The sequence below is a fragment of the Watersipora subatra genome, chromosome 2 (assembly GCF_963576615.1).
Source record: "Watersipora subatra chromosome 2, tzWatSuba1.1, whole genome shotgun sequence".
Taxonomy (NCBI): domain Eukaryota; kingdom Metazoa; phylum Bryozoa; class Gymnolaemata; order Cheilostomatida; family Watersiporidae; genus Watersipora; species Watersipora subatra.
In genome coordinates this window covers 38,183,633-38,203,598 of record NC_088709.1, presented here as the reverse complement: position 1 = coordinate 38,203,598, position 19,966 = coordinate 38,183,633, and the positions used below count along the sequence as shown (strand labels likewise).

General features: G+C 38.5%; 2 protein-coding genes across 3 annotated transcripts in view; one reads left to right on the top strand and one right to left on the bottom strand.

Annotated features, from left to right (window-relative positions):
- LOC137387658 (phosphatidylinositol-glycan-specific phospholipase D-like) overlaps window positions 1-5,545 on the bottom strand; it is an 80,876-nt gene extending 75,331 nt beyond the window's left edge. The window contains exons 1-5 of one of the 2 annotated variants that reach the window (XM_068074140.1): window positions 5,423-5,545; window positions 4,395-4,450; window positions 4,213-4,291; window positions 1,585-1,682; window positions 240-350 (exon numbers count right to left, since the gene is read on the bottom strand). In XM_068074140.1, coding sequence (XP_067930241.1) covers window positions 240-350; window positions 1,585-1,682; window positions 4,213-4,291; window positions 4,395-4,450; window positions 5,423-5,522 — 444 coding nt within the window. In that variant the 5' untranslated portion in view covers window positions 5,523-5,545. Of the gene's footprint in view, window positions 1-239; window positions 351-1,584; window positions 1,683-4,180; window positions 4,292-4,394; window positions 4,451-5,422 lie in introns of those variants that run through there. The other variant, XM_068074141.1, reaches the window with a different exon arrangement.
- Window positions 5,546-18,167: 12,622 nt separating this feature from the next.
- Window positions 18,168-18,716, top strand: LOC137388184 (uncharacterized). The gene has a single exon (XM_068074688.1). The coding sequence runs from the start codon at window positions 18,168-18,170 to the stop codon at window positions 18,714-18,716; it is 549 nt and encodes a 182-aa protein (XP_067930789.1).
- Window positions 18,717-19,966: the final 1,250 nt, after the last annotated feature.

Below are 19,966 nucleotides of genomic sequence, written 5' to 3'. Positions count from 1 at the left end.
CTCTTTAAAACCTTTTCAATCCTTTGACAAAGACCAAGCGATGCTGCTCTCGTAAACGACCTCTACATACTCCGCCACCCATTTTCCTCATATCTCAAACTTATTGTATGTTGGGACACTCGTATGTTGAGGTATGACTGTACACAGTTATGATAAAATGCAACAAATACAATGTGAATCGAGATTTGAGAACAAAGAAGAGCCTGTGCTCCAAACAAAATATTCTGAATAGGACTTACAGCTGCCATGGTCCTGATAAAACCCTGCCTGATACCAAGGCTATGCCAGGTAATGTCTGCTACTTGATGGGAGACGAATCCAAGCATAAACACAACTAGCTTCTCAGTCTCCTAAACAATAAGTAGTCAAGCATGAGTAAATATACTTTTAGATAGATACTAATAGACTTTTACGTATTTCATTGCTGATGCATGAAAGTCACATAATCACAAGCTAACAGGATATGTGAAGTCCTTAGGACTGGACTAAATTGCTGTTCCTGCAGAAGTCTAAAGTTCAAAGCTTCAAGGAACAAGATGACTGCCTGACGATCCATACTGTGCCAGATGTACAACTAGCTATAATAAAAGTATTTATAAAACATACAACGAAGTCACATCAGTGAGTTGGTATGAACCCTAGCTATAACAAAACCTACAACAAAGCCACATCAATGAGTTGGTATGAACCCTAGCTATAATAAAACCGACAACAAAGCCACATCAATGAGTTGGTATGAACCCTAGCTATAATAAAACATACAACAAAGCCACATCAATGGGTTGGTATGAACCCTAGCTATAACAAAACCTACAACAAAGCCACATCAATGAGTTGGTATAAACCCTAGCTATAACAAAACCTACAACAAAGCCACATCAATGAGTTGGTATGAACCCTAGCTATAATAAAACCGACAACAAAGCCACATCAATGAGTTGGTATGAACCCTAGCTATAATAAAACATACAACAAAGCCACATCAATGGGTTGGTATGAACCCTAGCTAAAATAAAACATACAACAAAGCCACATCAATGGGTTGGTATGAACCCTAGCTAAAATAAAACATACAACAAAGCCACATCAATGGGTTGGTATGAACCCTAGCTAAAATAAAACATACAACAAAGCCACATCAATGGGTTGGTATGAACCCTAGCTAAAATAAAACATACAACAAAGCCACATCAATGGGTTGGTATGAACCCTAGCTAAAATAAAACATACAACAAAGCCACATCAATGGGTTGGTATGAACCCTAGCTAAAATAAAACATACAACAAAGCCACATCAATGGGTTGGTATGAACCCTAGCTAAAATAAAACATACAACAAAGCCACATCAATGGGTTGGTATGAACCCTAGCTAAAATAAAACCTACAACAATGTCACATCAATGAGTTGGGATGAGCCCTAGCTCTAATAAAACATACAACAAAGCCACACCAATGAGTTGGTATGAACCTCAATAAAAATATTCATGTAGTATTCACATGAAATTCAAACACTCATACAATACGAGACTATATGCATCATATCACCTACGTATCTAGCATTCCTATGTAATCGTATAACTCACTTCTGACCAAGGTGGGGGAAAATTCATTCTGACATACTCAATGCTTATGTTAGTGAAGGCAGTCCAGTGGGTGTCTTCAGATACCTGATGATAGTCCCCTGTGTTATATAACACGAATATTATATATTATCGTACAAATATAATTATATATTAGCTAATTATATAATTAACATATATTGATCATATAATGTTCTCTAACATATTATTGTTATTTAAAGTTTGACTTGCAACAAAATTCAGTTGCAACAAAACAACATTACAGTTATTTGGTATGAAAAGATTCACCATGTCTTACTCTACTGTGATGTAGGTGCGAACTATGTGGAAATGTGATTACAAGCTCTTAAAATCTCAAAAACGAACAGCTCATCGCAGCCATCGCAAGAATCCCTCTCCAAAATGGCTAAAATGGGACAAAGTTCTGACAAGAATATCATAATAGAACTCATAATACAGACACAAAACTTTCTTGTCAAGACTAACAGGACATATTATAATTTTTAAATTTTATAAAAAATATGAAAAAGGGTTTTGTTATTCTTAGATATTGTAGAATAATGAAGTCTGTAAATATAAATACCATGTGAACAAAGGCTAGTGTAGTATAAATACCATGAGAACAGAGGCTAGTGTAGTATAAGTACCATGAGAACTGAGGCTAGTGTAGTATAAATACCATGAGAACAGAGGCTAGTGTAGTATAAGTACCATGAGAACAGAGACTAGTGTAGTATAAATACCATGAGAACAGAGGCTAGTGTAGTATAAGTACCATGAGAACAGAGGGTAATGTAGTATAAATACCATGAGAACAAAGGCTAGTGTAGTATAAATACCACGAGAACAGAGGCTCGTGTAGTATAAGAACCATGAGGACAGAGGCTAGTGTAGTATAAATGCCATGAGAACAGAGGCTAGTGTAGTATGAATACCATGAGAACAGAGGTTAGTGTAGTATAAGAACCATGAGAACAGAGGCTAATGTAGTATAAATACCATGAGAACAAAGGCTAGTGTAGTATAAATACCACGAGAACAGAGGCTCGTGTAGTATAAGAACCATGAGGACAGAGGCTAGTGTAGTATAAATGCCATGAGAACAGAGGCTAGTGTAGTATGAATACCATGAGAACAGAGGTTAGTGTAGTATAAGTACCATGAGAACTGAGGCTCGTGTAGTATAAATACCATGAGAACAGAGGCTAGTGTAGTATAAATACCATGAGAACAGAGGCTAGTGTAGTATAAATACCATGAGAACAGAGGCTAGTGTAGTATAAGTACCATGAGAACAGAGGCTAGTGTAGTATAAATACCACGAGAACAGAGGCTAGTGTAGTATAAATACCATGAGTACAGAGGCTAGTGTAGTATAAATACCATGAGAACAGAGGCTAGTGTAGTATAAATACCATGAGAACAGAGGCTAGTGTAGTATAAATACCATGAGAACAGAGGCTAGTGTAGTATAAGTACCATGAGAACAGAGGCTAATGTAGTATAAATACCATGAGAACAAAGGCTAGTGTAGTATAAATACCACGAGAACAGAGGCTCGTGTAGTATAAGAACCATGAGGACAGAGGCTAGTGTAGTATAAATGCCATGAGAACAGAGGCTAGTGTAGTATGAATACCATGAGAACAGAGGTTAGTGTAGTATAAGTACCATGAGAACAGAGGCTCGTGTAGTATAAACACCATGAGAACAGAGGCTAGTGTAGTATAAATACCATGAGAACAGAGGCTAGTGTAGTATAAGTACCATGAGAACTGAGACTAGTGTAGTATAAGTACCATGAGAACAGAGACTAGTGTAGTATAAATACCATGAGAACAGAGGTTAGTGTAGTATAAGTACCATGAGAACTGAGACTAGTGTAGTATAAGTACCATGAGAACAGAGGCTCGTGTAGTATAAATACCATGAGAACAGAGGCTAGTGTAGTATAAATACCACGAGAACAGAGGCTCGTGTAGTATAAGAACTATGAGGACAGAGGCTAGTGTAGTATAAATGCCATGAGAACAGAGGCTAGTGTAGTATGAATACCATGAGAACAGAGGTTAGTGTAGTATAAGTACCATGAGAACAGAGGCTAGTGTAGTATAAATACCATGAGAACAGAGGCTAGTGTAGTATAAATACCATGAGAACAGAGGCTAGTGTAGTATAAATACCACGAGAACAGAGGCTCGTGTAGTATAAGAACTATGAGGACAGAGGCTAGTGTAGTATAAATACCATGAGAACAGAGGCTAATTTAGTATAAATACCATGAGAACAGAGGCTAGTGTAGTCTAAATACCACGAGAACGGAGGCTCGTGTAGTATAAGTACCATGAGAACAGAGGCTAGTGTAGTATAAATACCATGAGAACAGAGGCTAGTGTAGTATAAGTACCATGAGAACAGAGGCTAGTGTAGTATAAGTACCATGAGAACTGAGGCTAGTGTAGTATAAGTACCATGAGAACAGAGGCTAGTGTAGTATAAGTACCATGAGAACAGAGGCTAGTGTAGTATAAGTACCATGAGAACAGAGGCTAGTGTAGTATAAGTACCATGAGAACAGAGGCTAGTGTAGTATAAGTACCATGAGAACAGAGGCTAGTGTAGTGTAAGTACCATGAGAACAGAGGCTCGTGTAGTAAGTGTCAGGATATGTACTGCCAGCTTGAAAAGCATCTTGATGCTTCATGATTAGCTGCAATAGCAAAATAGATTACTAGCGAGGTCAAAATGAGAGCAATGAAAATATTGACAATGACCAGCAAGTGTGTGATCAATCACTCATGAAGTGAACGTACCTGTTTATAGTCTATACTGTGATTACCCCCATTATACATTGTAGCAGCCATGTGAGCTGTAATATAAATGACATACAATCACAAACTAAAGTTTACAAAAAATGGCATTCCGCAGAGCATTCATGCTAGAATTCTTAAATAGATTTAGGTTTACTGTTGTAACGAATTTGCTGAGCCAGCTTTCTTAATCGCCATATGCGTCCAGCTATCCAGAGACAGAAACAAAGTGAGCATGAAAGAGGAGTTCGAGTGAACCAGCGAACAACAAAGTAAAGAACTAAACAACTGTCCAGAACAGCAAGGCAGCAACATTGATTTTAACCTCTGCACAGCTAGATGCATGCATACATCATTTACATTTTTGCATTCACATGTGTAACTGTTGGGTACTTATTATTGTATAATCAATTCGGCCTTACGCTTGAATGTATTGTACTGTACTTGAATGTTCTCCGCCGTTTCAGGCTTATAGAGCTTGGATGATAGAGAGCCAAACTGTTCGACCAGTTACATCGCTTGCAGCCATTACAGTTGTACACGAGAGCTATTACTTATCCAGTGTAAGACAACTTGTACGCAGAACCCACGTGCAACTGGCTAGTCAGCGCTGACTTCCACAACACAGCGCTGACTTCCGCAACACTATTTTAATACGTTTTCTTTTTAGAACGCCGTCCCAATGTTGGATTTTACCAAAAGTAGGATAACCAATTGGCCAAAGCCACAAAATAATCAAAGACAACAGAAAACATCAATAACGCGCAGTTTGCGGTCGCAATCTACCACAACATTACTATGCTAACAGGTTACACATATTCAACTTTACAATGCAGCAATAAACTGTTAAACGTTGATAGACACGGTTAGTAAAAAGTAAGTTAGATCAGATGATAATTCAAGTACTGATGATATCTGTTGACGTTTTGCCGAGTCTCACAGTCGTCCTTTCGCTAGTCTGGCATGGTTTTTAATAACAAAACATAGCGTATAACATCGCCATGGCAAACTGAATTAATATCTATTCGTACCGATCTCAACGTGAGTAAATATACCACACGCTCCAGCATGGTGTAAGGTTACAGACGCTGCAATGAGCACTGTATAGAAAAATACTGAATAAAACTCCATAGCTCCCTGACGGTTTCATTCGCTAAATTGTTTTGGACGGATTTCGTTTTTAGCAGAGTACATATCACGAGTCATTAAATTATCGCCAGTTTACACGCGAAGAACAGCAGCTAGACAGAGAAGTCGCGTTAGTAGATCCCTGATACGCGCTTATAAAAGAGAAAACAACTTACTAAAACTCGTTTGCAGCCGAGCGGGAGTTTTCTTAGCCTGTTTTGAAAAACTGTTGTTTTGCGGAGTTGTCCCCCCGTGCACTGGAACGAACAGAATAACATTGCTGTTTTGCAATCCTTTTGCAACAAAACAGACAACGCTGTTTCGCTCGCTCCGCTCGACGGGGACAACTCCGCAAAAAGCAACGGTTTGTCAAGACCGGCTAGTCTAAGAGTTTTCTCAACTTCACGTAACAAAGTTACAGCAAAATACTATGTTACTTTGAAAGAAAATGTCATAGTGAATAGATTAAAATAATAGAAAATAATAGTTTTACTATATTCAACAAATACTATAATCCTCGTTCTCAGCAAAGATTTTATAACCATCAATGGTCTTAGTATTGTGAAGTATTTATGTCTATGAGCACTGTACTAGATTTCTTTGCACATTTTATGCTGTGTTGGCTTAATTAAGACACATGTGAGGCCATTTCAAGCTTCTTTTTTGTACAGTTCACCTAATGGAATGCTTCATTTAATGTGCTTGTGCACAAAGCCCAAGCACATCAAAGGAAAAAGCTACTCTTTTCACTTGCCTTATATATTCAAATCAGTCTAACACGCCCAAAGGTATTACATAGACATAAATTGGAAAACATTTTAAATGAATAACTAACATTGTCTTATACAGTAGGTTAAATGTAGTAAGAACTTCTGGACATGTGATGTCTGGTGCCATTCTATTAAAGTGTGTATTTGTATTGAACTATTCTAAGATGTGGGTTTAATAGGCCATTGTAGTAGTAATGCCATGCTTCTGTCATGGGGTGACAATGCTTGGTAGTGTTCTCATGCTCTAGTAGAAAAACACACCACCAGGACTAGTTTTTATAAGCTACCTTGGGTGGCCCTAACACTTATCAAAGGCTTCTTCTGGAACTATCCGATTAACCCGAAGGGATGCATTTTGCAACATGTCCAGTCTAACAGAGCTAGGTAACCATTTCACTTGCCGATCTTGCCCAATGAAGGGCCGTTGTGGGAAGGGTTAAAAGATATATAGAGTACTTGGTACTAGGTCTAACATATTGTATAGATCAAACTCTATTTCTTTAAAAACTTTCAATCTAACTCATCCCTTCTCTCTCCCCCAATTTCTGGATGTTATTTTTTTATGCAATCAGTAACACTATTCGCGGGACTCAGTCTAAACATATATCTAACACCATTCCTTTGAATGGTCTCTAACATCTGTCAGGCAGCTTAATGCCCATGCACAAAACAACTGACGGGACTGAAGAGCAGATCTCAATGATTACATTACTAGTTGACAATACGGTTGCAGAGCAAACACTGGTTTTAATTCATGTATTTGGAAGTTGGCCTTCGGTTTTTTAGAAATTCCAATCAAGGAAACGAGCAGTAGTAAAAGCACGCTGCTAATATTTTTGATTATTGTCCAATTGATTTATTGAATACAGTATGTTAAACCAATATTTTTATACGTTTAATATAAAAATGCAGGCAATTCTGGCATGACAAAAAAAAAGTATATGACTTTCATAGCTTACAATATTATCATAGCACACACTAATGTTTTTATTATAAAAACTACCAACAAATTTTTAATAAGTGCAAAGGTAGGTACCTTAGAAATTCATCAGAGATTTACTTGCTAGGAGCTTAATTAAGAAGGTAGTTATCAACAAGAACTTCATCAACCTTTTCTTTTTTCTTCTAAACATGCCTACACATGCAGAGAGGTCAAGGCTGAGGGTTGTCTGCCCTCTCAAGGGTGAACCGAACTGGCTACTCTAAACAAATATAAAATCAATCGTCTCTCATCTCCCTTACTTTCCTTAGACCACTTGTTCTTTAGTTTCCATTACCAGATTTCTTCTTTCAGAGCCTGTAAAGTAACAATGCATGTGTTCTTAGACTATGCTTCTGAAATATACATGAGTTGTGAGGCATGAGTTCTTAGATTATGCTTCTAAGATATACATGAGTTGTGAGGCATGAGTTCTTAGACTATGCTTCTGAGATATACATGAGTTGTGAGGCATAAGTTTTTAGATTATGCTTCTGAGATATACATGAGTTGCGAGGCATGAGTTCTTAGACTATGCTTCTAAGATATACATGAGTTGTGAGGCATGAGTTCTTAGACTATGCTTCTAAGATATACATGAGTTGCGAGGCATGAGTTCTTAGACTATGCTTCTAAGATATACATGATTTGTGAGGCATGAGTTCTTAGACTATGCTTCTAAGATATACATGAGTTGTGAGACATGAATTCTTAGATTATGCTTCTGAGATATACATGAGTTGTGAGGCATGAATTCTTAGATTATGCTTCTGAGATATACATGAGTTGTGAGGCATGAGTTCTTAGACTATGCTTCTAAGATATACATAAGTTGTGAGGCATGAGTTCTTAGACTATGCTTCTAAGATATACATGAGCTGTGAGGCATGAGTTCTTAGACTATGCTTCTAAGATATACATGAGTTGTGAGACATGAATTCTTAGATTATGCTTCTGAGATATACATGAGTTGTGAGGCATGAGTTCTTAGACTATGCTTCTAAGATATACATGAGTTGTGAGGCATGAGTTCTTAGACTATGCTTCTGAGATGTACATGAGTTGCGAGGCATGAATTCTTAGACTATGCTTCTAAGATATACATGAGTTGTGAGGCATGAATTCTTAGATTATGCTTCTGAGATATACATGAGTTGTAAGGCATGAGTTCTTAGACTATGCTTCTAAGATATACATGAGTTGTGAGGCATGAGTTCTTAGACTATGCTTCTAAGATATACATGAGTTGTGAGGCATGAGTTCTTAGACTATGCTTCTGAGATATACATGAGTTGTGAGGTTTTTCTTATTGCTTTTTTCAGTATAAATCACTTACAGAATGTTTATTGTTATTTATTGTATTGACAAGCAAACAAATAACAAATTTTTCTTGCACTTTGCTTTACATCTCATACACTCGACAATCAAGAGTACTGCAGGTTAAACTCATAAAATAGTCAATGTGAGGAAATATGGTAGTTTCATATGACAACTTTCATGCAATGACCGTCTTTGCTCCCTCCCCTGCTATATCTCACCAAAATAGCCTAAGTACTTTCTTTCTGAATGCTACAAGAACTCTGAGGCCCTTGCCCAGGCCCTGGCCCTGTTTTTAAATCCTCCCACTATTGGTTTATAAAGTTGCAGTTAGTCGTAACGTGGTTTGAGTCGATCACCGGGACGTTGGCATCAGAAGCGCTGCAGAGGGCAACAATTCCTTTGCATTGAAGGCTTGTGCACCCGCTAAAACCTGTGCTCTTACTTTGGTAGTTGAGTTGCAGCTGTCTGATGTTTAACTTTCTGTACATCTGCTTTCTTAATTTCTCTGCTTCTTTCGTTTAGCATCTCTCTGTGTCTGCCATGGAGGCTTTCTTTCCCTGTCAACACGCTCTGGCACTAAATGCCTTGTTCTCTTTGAATTTGTTGTACTTGTTCTCGGATTTTACATCTGTAATATGTCTATGTAGCCTCTAGGCAGTTGTCCTTTAGCCCGTATTACAGCTGCGAAGAGACTGACCAACTGGATACAGCCTAAAATATATAATTATACAAAAATCACCAGTAAACTCTCTTGATCCGTTACTTCCAGCATCTACTTCAGCATCTGGGCATCGTCAGTCTGAAGCCTCAAAAGCATGGAATCAGCTGTTTGCTGACAGTCAGCAAGTCAAAACGCTAATTTATTTAGGGCGGTCTTTCTCTTTTTTTGTATTAAATTGCAGCGATTTTTATTTATGTGAGTCACACCCTGCTCACCGCCTGCCAATTGGGCACTGCCCCTCAATTAGCCAAACTATGTATTGTGCATAAGGAACGTTCATCACTGAGTTTTATGGGATATTTTCTCGCAATTATTTTACTTGATTAAAAAATATTATTTAAGTCAATCTTCCTTGACTTGTCTATTCGGGCTTGACAACGCCCTTCTCCATTAGGCCAAATGTCCTTTTGAACACTGCAGAAGAGATTGCATTGAGTTTCCCTCATCAATATGTATTATTGATACTCTCTGATGTATTCATTTTGATTTTTGAGTTGACTGTACATTCACTTGACCAAAGGCCTGTTCTAATGCTAATTATTGTGGTGCTTGGAACCAAACTCAAATGTCTGCCATCTGACTGTATTATTTCAAATACATGTAAGTCCTACACCTTCACTCAAACATTGCTAGTAGACTACAGGAAAAGAATGTAAAAGATAAGTGAATTTCACCCATATTTGTTAAAAACTGACAAAAATGTCAAGATTTGTCAGTTTTTCATCAAAATTGACAAAAAAACCCAGAAATTGTTACAAAAACTAAAATAGGTATTTGCTAACGTTGAGATAATCTGGAGTCATCTTCCATGTTTATGGCCATAGATTCCCTTTCAGAAATTTCAATCAAACTTTCAGTCCTTGATCAATAACCTATCTTTTTGTAGAAAAACTGTTTAACATACATGATTTTACAGCAAGATCCTTTACAGCACTGGGTAGATTTAACCAGATGAGCAATTATTAGGGTGCTTTGGTTTACTCGTCACTCCCGTGCAACACTGATTGAACAGTAAACTGTGAAACTCGCGCTATAGCATAGATATAGTGCAACACTATTTGTGTTATGGCAGATATTACAAAATATTTTGGTACCATCTCTGAAAATGTGGTGTATGTCAGCAATTCTTCGAAAATAGAGTGTGATGCCTGCTTAGCTTACTACAAGCAGAGGCTGTAAGTGTTTTTAAGAGCCATTATTACAAAATACCATGACTCAGTGATTTTGGCTGGACACATATGGGTCCAGTGTCAAAGGAACCTTGAGGACTGGAGACATGTCCAGTTGTAGAGAGCAATTGAAGGTTGGATGTCATTTCTGTTACCACCGGTGGTCTTTTTGTGAATTTAATCTTGACCTTTTGTTCTCGGGTCAAGTGTTTTAGACCACTAGGCCACAGCAGAAACGCAATGAAAGCTTTTTGACACATAAAATCAAAGAATTAAAATTAATCTTTTCAGTATTTAATGGACAGCCCCATATACAAATTGGTCAATCGATGTCTATAGTAATGATGCTTGTTATTAACGTACTTTTATTAGATGTTGGTTAGTGAGGCGTGAACCTAACTGACCAAAAACTAAGGAAGTGCTAATTAAACTGCTCATAATGGCTCCTCTGCCTGCTACCTCAAGCCATTATAGGTAGAGTAATAAAGCATTTTATTGGGGACGTACTGCGCACTCCCTCAAGAAGGGAAGGTACTGCGCATGCACGTTCAAACAATTATTTGAAACAATCTAAGCTCTTTTTATGTATATACAAAGGTTAGAAAAGAGTAGAAACTATCGTAGTGAAAATCTTGAGTGTTTGATTTTTTCTTTATTTTTGAAAGTTAGTCACATTCAGTCAATCTGTTTTGGTGCAAGTAAGCTGTGCAGGGTGCTAGTGAGCTGTGCAGGATGCTAGTAAGCTGTGCAGGGTGCAAGTAAGCTGTACAGGGTGCTAGTGAGCTGTGCAGGGTGCTAGTGAGCTGTACAGGGTGCTAGTGAGCTGAGCAGGGTGCTAGTGAGCTGTACAGAGTGCTAGTGAGCTGTACAGGATGCTAGTGAGCTGTGCAGGGTGCTAGTGAGCTGAGCAGGGTGCTAGTAAACTGTACAGGGTGCTAGTGAGCTGTGCAGGGTGCTAGTGAGCTGGGCAGGGTGCTAGTAAGCTGTACAGGGTGCTAGTGAGCTGCGCAAGGTGCTAGTGAGCTGGGCAGGGTGCTAGTAAGCTGTACAGGGTGCTAGTGAGCTGGGCAGGGTGCTAGTAAGCTGTACAGGGTGCTAGTGAGCTGTGCAGGGTGCTAGTGAGCTATACAGAGTGCTAGTGAGCTGTACAGGGTGCTAGTGAGCTGTGCAGGGTGCTAGTGAGCTGAGCAGGGTGCTAGTAAGCTGTGCAGGGTGCTAGTGAGCTGTGCAGGGTGCTAGTGAGCTGAGCAGGGTGCTAGTAAGCTGTACAGGGTGCTAGTGAGCTGTGCAGGGTGCTAGTGAGCTGGGCAGGGTGCTAGTAAGCTTTACAGGGTGCTAGTGAGCTGCGCAAGGTGCTAGTAAGCTGTGCAGGGTGCTAGTGAGCTGTGCAGGGTGCTAGTGAACTGTGCAGGGTGCTAGTGAGCTGTGCAAGGTGCTAGTGAGCTGTACAGGATGCTAGTGAGCTGTGCAGGATGCTAATAAGCTGTGCAGGGTGCTAGTGAGCTTTGCAGGGTGCTAGTGAGCTGGGCAGGGTGTTAGTAAGCTGTGCAGGATGCTAGTAAGCTGTGCAGGGTGCTAGTGCGCTGTGCAGGGTGCTAGTGAGCTGTACAGAGTGCTAGTAAGTTGTGCAGGGTGCTAGTGAGCCGTACAGGGTGCTAGTGAGCTGTACAGGGTGCTAGTAAGCTGTGCAGGGTGCTAGTGAGCTGTGCAGAGTGCTAGTGAGCTGTACAGGGTGCTAGTGACCTGTACAGGGTGCTAATGAGCTGTGCAAGGTGCTAGTAAGCTGTGCAGAGTGCTAGTGAGCTGTGCAAGGTGCTAGTGAGATGTACAGGGTGCTAGTGAGCTGTGCAGAATGCTAGTAAGCTGTGCAGGGTGCTAGTGACCTGTACAGGGTGCTAATGAGCTGTGCAAGGTGCTAGTAAGCTGTGCAGGGTGCTAGTAAGCTGTGCAGGGTGCTAGTGAGTTGTGCAGAGTGCTAGGGAGCTGTGCAAGGTGCTAGTGAGATGTACAGGGTGCTAGTGAGCTGTGCAGAATGCTAGTAAGCTGTGCAGGGTGCTAGTGACCTGTACAGGGTGCTAGTGAGCCGTACAGGGTGCTAGTGAGCTGTACAGGGTGCTAGTAAGCTGTGCAGGGTGCTAGTGAGCTGTGCAGAGTGCTAGTGAGCTGTACAGGGTGCTAGTGACCTGTACAGGGTGCTAATGAGCTGTGCAAGGTGCTAGTAAGCTGTGCAGGGTGCTAGTGCTAGTGCTGGTGCTTTTTGCATAATTCTGTTTTATAACATGGATTCGCAAGTATCGTTTGGTATATAGGGGCCTACAGTACTTGTATTCGACAATCCATTTATAAGGCGGGTTGAAACCAGGAAAAAAGTGTAATGCAAGGTTAATATTGTGAAGGCTTCTGTTTGATCATGGTAAATATTTAAACTCAAAATGAAACACAAATCACAAAAGTGCAAAGTTTCTTGTGGCCATTTTGTAGACCATGTTTGTCATGCATAAAAAGCCTTTTTGAAAATTACACCAAAATTCAACTAAAAAATGCAAGCAAAACAAATATATTTGTAAGCATGCTGTTATTCATTTAGCAGAATGAAGTGTTTTATGTCAGACTAACACAAAGTTGCCTGCTCCCAAATAGTCATTAAAATTATTTTTTGTTACATTTAAGATTTCTCATTGGTCACATTCATTCTTAGCCTGTCTTGACAAACTGTTGTCTTTGCGGAGTTGTCCCCCGTCAAGCGGAGTGAGCAAAACAACAGCTTGTCACAATTCACACTGCGCCTGATGCATCAGCTGCATTGAAAGGGAGTTGTTCTCTTCCGTCTATGCAACTTGGCTGCGATGTTATGTCGGTGGCTCCATTGGTAATCATAACGGATTCAGCCCAAAAATTTCTGTAGAAGAAAATATGATAAAGACGTTTAAGCAGAGCCCAGTCTCTGCAGTAAAGTTCAGTAGAACTTAAGAACTTAGGCAACAACAGCAACTAAACATTGCGTTATTTGTGCGCCCAACCAGTTTTATTTGTTCTAAAACAAGTTTCATTGCTGGCTCATTCATTGTTTTCAGTTGATCAGATTATAGATAGATAAGTTATATAGATGCCGAAATTCATTTACCGTGGCCTCTGCTACAAAAGTTCCACATTAACCAGACCAGGCCATTACAATATGACTTTTTGCAACCTCAGTTGCAGTTTAAAGATATGTTAATGTTAATATTCTTATCTTAGTTTTTATCTTACTCCTCAAAACAGCAGTTTGTCAAGACAAGCTAATTCATTCTAAGTAATCACTTAGTATGTATCTGAGCATCTCCAACTTGCATTCAGCTCAACCACATGTGTGATGGTCCATGATTGGTTAATTAGAAGCACACAAACAGAGGGTATCCAAACACTAATGATGACAGCATATTAAATATTAGCATATCAAAGATTGACATTTGATAAGTTTACATGTGATATGTTTACATTTGACATGTTAAAATTTGGTTTGCTAACATTTGGTATGTTATATTTGATTTGTTAACAGTTGATATGTTAACTATGCATCAGTTCACTTACTTGGCATTGTAAAAGACTTCAGTATCACAATTGTTACACAATAAACAACAATTTTGTTTACCGGTGTCAATAATTTGCAATACATTCTACAGCGGATTCACTACAAAAAAATTTCTGTGCACTCGGCATAAGTTGGCTGGTGCATTTGTCGACGTCCAAGGCTTGGCAGTGAAAGTCTTAGTATTAAGAGAGAAGCTGGTGGTAAACAATAGCATCATATCATCATTAATCTAAACTGGCTAATTAAAGGACCAAGTGTCAGTTTAGGTTGGTGAGATGTTGACAGGTGGCATTTGTGCTGTAATATTCTCGAGGCTAACATCCACGTAGGCTTGAAAGCGGATCACCTTTAAAATGAATTCTGTGACATTCGCAAGCGTTCAATATTCATAAATGAATACCGGTAATGCAAAGATATTGCTCCTGATTTGACTAGCTCTGCTATGATAACATAGTCTGCTATGATAACGTAGTCTGCTATGATAACATAGTCTGCTATGATAACATAGTCTGCTATGATAATGTAGTTTGCTATGATAACATAGTCTGTTATGATAACATAGTCTGTTATGATAACATAGTCTGCTATGATAACATAGTCTGCTATGATAACATAGTCTGCTATGATAACATAGTATGCTATGATAACATATCTCATCATAAACAACTCTTACTAGCAAGGATATCTGAATGGACCCGTTAGTGGTTTTTTCTAGTCGATGTGATCGCTAAAACAATTTTATTTGGATGCTTATTACAGTATACTGAGTGCAACAATTATTTCCAACAGATCAGTATACTAGTTATTACCAACAGATCAGTATACTAGTTATTACTATCAGATCAGTATACTAGTTATTACCATCAGATCAGTACACTAGTTATTACCAACAGGTCAGTATACTAGTTATTACCATCAGATCAGTATACTAGTTATTACCATCAGATCAGTACACTAGTTATTACCAACAGGTCAGTATACTAGTTATTACCATCAAATCAGTATACTAGTTATTACCATCAGATCAGTATACTAGTTATTAACATCAGATCAGTATACTAGTTATTACCATCAGATCAGTATACTAGTTATTACCATCAGATCAGTATACTAGTTATTACCATCAGATCAGTATACTAGTTATTACCAAGAGATCAGTATACTAGTTATTACCATCAGATCAGTATACTAGTTATTACCATCAGATCAGTATACTAGTTATTACCATCAGATCAGTATACTAGTTATTACCATCAGATCGGTATACAGACGGACGGCCATCCCTACTATTATAGTAAAGATTCTGGAGAGATAAGGACAGAGCAGAAACAACTCAGTACTAACTGGCTGTCATAGTACTTTGTTTATGATTAATCTGTTATTATAACTAAACAGTCACCTGTCATGAAAATATGTAATACTGTAACAATTTTACATCGTCCTTTTTAATTGTGCAAACATCAATAAAATGCTAGATCAGCATCTTTGATGTATGCCATTAAATAAGCAGCAGGCTAAAATTGGTAAATCCAGAGTTTGGCTAACTGAGAATGAGTTGAGAAAAGAGTTGCTCTATTTTGAAAACTGTTTGTAAATACGAGTCTAATGTCGTCTTTCAGTTACAACACTAACACCTTTCTTAGGCAAGACTACATTTGTAATTGCTCACGAAAGTATGAGTCAGATATCAGGTATGATTTTAGTATCTCCTCTAAAGGCATCAACATGTCAACATTGTTTAGTATCAGGCAATGTTAGCCAGAATTTATTGTGTTGAGTTCAATAAACGGTTTTAAGTGTACAACTGCAGATGATCGTATAATAGTGTACATTATATCATTACAATCTTTGTATTGGCAGCTTTCTGACAGTTTTACTGCACTTAGTAGAGCCCAAAAGTGAGTGAAAATTTTTTGTTTAAAGGACCATAAAAAGGAAGTGATATTAAAAGCAAATACCCGGTAATACGCTCAAATATTATATATGTAATCATTAGATAAAATCTAGAAAAGGCTAGAAAAAGAGAAAGCCATAAAATGAACCACTTATTGTTGTTAGTAGAATTGTTAACAAGCCTGAGGATGGACTTACTTTTTACTAGTATCCAGGCAGTCCTGTCCGCAGTGAGCGGTCGTCAGGTGTAATAACTAAATGTACAAATATTCTTCATTTCACTTGCTGGTAGTTGAGCAGCGCAGTTGGTCGAACGCGTGGCTGCTAATTCGAATATTTGAGTTTGCTTCGTGTGCAATGCAATCTTTTTCCTGGTACTCTTAGCGCGGCTTCAAACGGACAGGCGGACACAGCTCTTGCTATAGTAAAGATTGTCTAATAATGTGAAAGAAATATTTGACCTGAGATGGCTCCACAGACGTCATGCCTTTGCACTGATTTTTTATGGCTGCCAGTGGGTGGTCAGGCCAACCTCTGACCTTTGTGGCGTGGTGTGTCCAGTTCCAATTGGTCTAGAAATATGGCTGGTTGTAACACACACACCAATAAATTTAGGGAACACACCATGTCACAACACCGTACAACCAGATCAGCAGTTTTTTGTTCTTTCTTAGTTAGTTTACTGTTTGCCTTCATGCAATCAGCATAACCAATATTTTGTTTCAATCATATTTTATTACTTTATATTCAGCTTATATTCAACAATGTGCCTGACATTGGAGGCAAAAGGTCAATCAACTACATATGCATATTTCTATACTTTCTTGAATATTATTGTGCTATTTGTCCTCCATCATACATTCATTCATATGTTTTATTATTGTGTTCATTATACCATGTAATTGCATTTAATTCTATCAAGGTTAGCTTGTAGTTTTATCTTAGTATCATCTATTACAGACTTCAAGGCAGATGCTGATGTTAGATACATATAGTAATAAAGTTACACAACTAAAGCATCACCAGTAGAAGCCTTATTCTCTTCTAGTCAGCACAGTTGTGGTCGCTTTTTATAAGTCAAGTTTTAAGAACCTCACAACTAATACATAACACCAGAGATATAAAGTCGACTTTCTTCATACTTTTTGTATTTGCACAAATATGGCTAAATTGCGATAAATCTTCCAACTGTTTTTTTAGACTTGTCTGTCTGTTATTCTATACTCTCATTCCAATTATACTAATAACAATATACTTCACTGTATATATGCCCTCTATGGTCTTCATTCATAGAATAAGCCACCGTATACTGCTGTTGAGGCACTGCTTGATGGTAGGACGGGCCGCATGCTAATATACAGAATTACTAGGTGAATGCGCGGTGTTAGGTGATGAAAAAGTATTTGTACAGAAAGTTTATTTTAATTTAACATACTACAATATTTACTATTCTAACTTTCAAACTTCTTATCATGAGAAAAGTTTTTTGTGTAGCTCAAATAAATTCAAAGAAAAAAAGGTGTTAAAAAGTAAATGTGAAAGAATTAGAATTTAATGGATAAACAAAGTCTGTTTTGCTACGATTACAAAAAGGGATTTGGTAGTGCTACAATTAATACAACCTGAGAAAACAAAATGAAAATCTTTTGGGCATCTTTCGCAATTTGTTGCTTATATTTTACACAGCTGAATTTCGAGTGATGACTTTAGATAGACATTCAAGCTACTGAAGTTACGAGTCCATAGACAGCCACTGCAGATGCAAGGTTTTATGATTCCCTTTCAAAACAATTATGTCTGAGCCAATGGAACTTACAGACATTTAGGATGATAACACCCCTTAGAAGAGTCACAGTTGTCAAGTTTGCATAAAGATAACCCTTTGATTTAGTCTATAAAAAGACAGAAATGGCTGCCATTTGTAAAATAATAATTTAAAATTATCTGATTGTAAAATAGGAGATGTCGTTAACAGCCAACCTTTTTCATATATCACTTTACACAAGAAAACTTACCCGTCTACACATTTGCGGAAGTTAATATTGGAAAAATGGTAGGAAGTCATTCACTTTGTACCCAACATCAAAAAGACAAGTACATGCACATGTATGTTGTTATGCACTATCAACTATTTTAGCTGTCAGAACTCGCTGACTCATATAGAGAGTGCCAAATTCAAGTTCACAAAAAGCTTATTGGCTGCCAGCTGTAATCACTGCGTTCCTATGGTTCCTATGGTTCCTATGGTTCCTATGGTTCCTATGGTTCCTATGGTTCCTATGGTTCCTATGGTTCCTATGGTTCCTATGGTTCCTATGGTTCCTATGGTTCCTATGGCTCCTATGGTTCCTATGGTTCCTATGGTTCCTATGGCTCCTATAGTTCCTATGGTTCCTATGGTTCCTATGGTTCCTATGGTTCCTATGGTTCCTATGGTTCCTATGGTTCCTATGGTTCCTATGGTTCCTGTGGCTCCTATGGTTCCTATGGTTCCTATGGTTCCTATGGCTCCTATGGTTCCTATGGTTCCTATGGTTCCTATGGTTCCTATGGTTCCTATGGTTCCTATGGTTCCTATGGTTCCTATGGTTCCTATGGTTCCTATGGTTCCTGTGGCTCCTATGGTTCCTATGGTTCCTATGGTTCCTATGGCTCCTATGGTTCCTATGGTTCCTATGGTTCCTATGGCTCCTATGGTTCCTATGGTTCCTATGGTTCCTATGGCTCCTATGGTTCTTATGGCTTCTATGGTTCCTACGTATGGCCAGTCATAAACTTGAGGCATTCGAGTTTGCGTCCGTCTGCAAGATGTAAATGACAAAAACTCGCAAGTCAAGTGAGTAACTGTCTTGTAACTGGCAAATTTTTGCTGAATGGTTCTTTCTTACGAAAGATGGAAATGGCACTTGTAGATATTGAGCAAGAAAATGCCAAGCAAGCTATTCCATTTTAAACATTTCCACCCAATCCCCCCCCCCCCCCCCCCCCCGCACTTCAGTAATTCTTGTTTCGATTTGACGGGAAAGGAGTGTGCGGCTATGACCTCTGGAGCAGAATTCCTTATCTTTTTTAACAAAGTACTTGGGTTAATCCGCAACATGCCAATGTCCATTAAAACACTTATTGCACGGTAACTCAACATTCGCGCACAACTCCAAATCCACTTCATCGACTGGCAACATAGGGTATGATACATCCTAACTACTAACAACCATAAAGACAATGTGACAATGTCATCTCCAGGACAGATTATTTGGTCTCTCAAGGAGGCACCCTGAGCATCCTTTGACAGGCAGAGGGTTATGTAAGAGTTTATCAAGTTCCTGTAAAAAGCCTTGTGCACACATACTGTGTCTACGGCTACACTAATTCATTTAGTTTGCCTGTTGTTTTTATCATTCACTGTCACCTGCCAGAATTTTCAAACATGTCAATAACAATAAAATAATATTTTGACAACTTTTACAAAACGGCTATTTGTAGTTGGAGAGTGCGGCGACATGAATGGCAATTGAATTTTGACACGGGTGTCAGCTATGGACACTATTCATTCAGAACCTACCCTTGTGTATAATAAATATACTGATTGTCATTGCTTGGTGCTGGCATTGATGCGAAGAGGCCACAAGCCTTGGGATAGGCTGATACAATGGCCGAGCTGTTATTCTTTGCAATGATATGTTGTGAAAGAACATGGCAGTTCACAATGTCCCACACTCACTTGATCAAGTTTCAGTCAACTATAGATTTCAATTTGGGTAATTAATAGCCTAGTAATAGCGACAGGTTATTGAAGCTAGACCGATAATTAATCAATGAATGCGGGTGATTGTATTGACCACTCCTTTTAAAGGACATAAAAAGTAGGCTATAATTGTCTATTTGACATGTTGTTTCAAAATATTGTATAGTGTTGGTTTAAGCAAAATTGTTATATCATTCTTAGGGTAGTACAAACACGGTTAGTACGTTAGCCATTGTTTGCGGGTGGGCGCTAATTTTCTGTATCACTTATTGACACTTG

Bases quoted from the DNA above. Each gene is read 5' to 3' on its own strand.
- LOC137388184 (XM_068074688.1), top strand. From the start codon at position 18,168: ATGGTTCCTATGGTTCCTATGGTTCCTATGGTTCCTATGGTTCCTATG.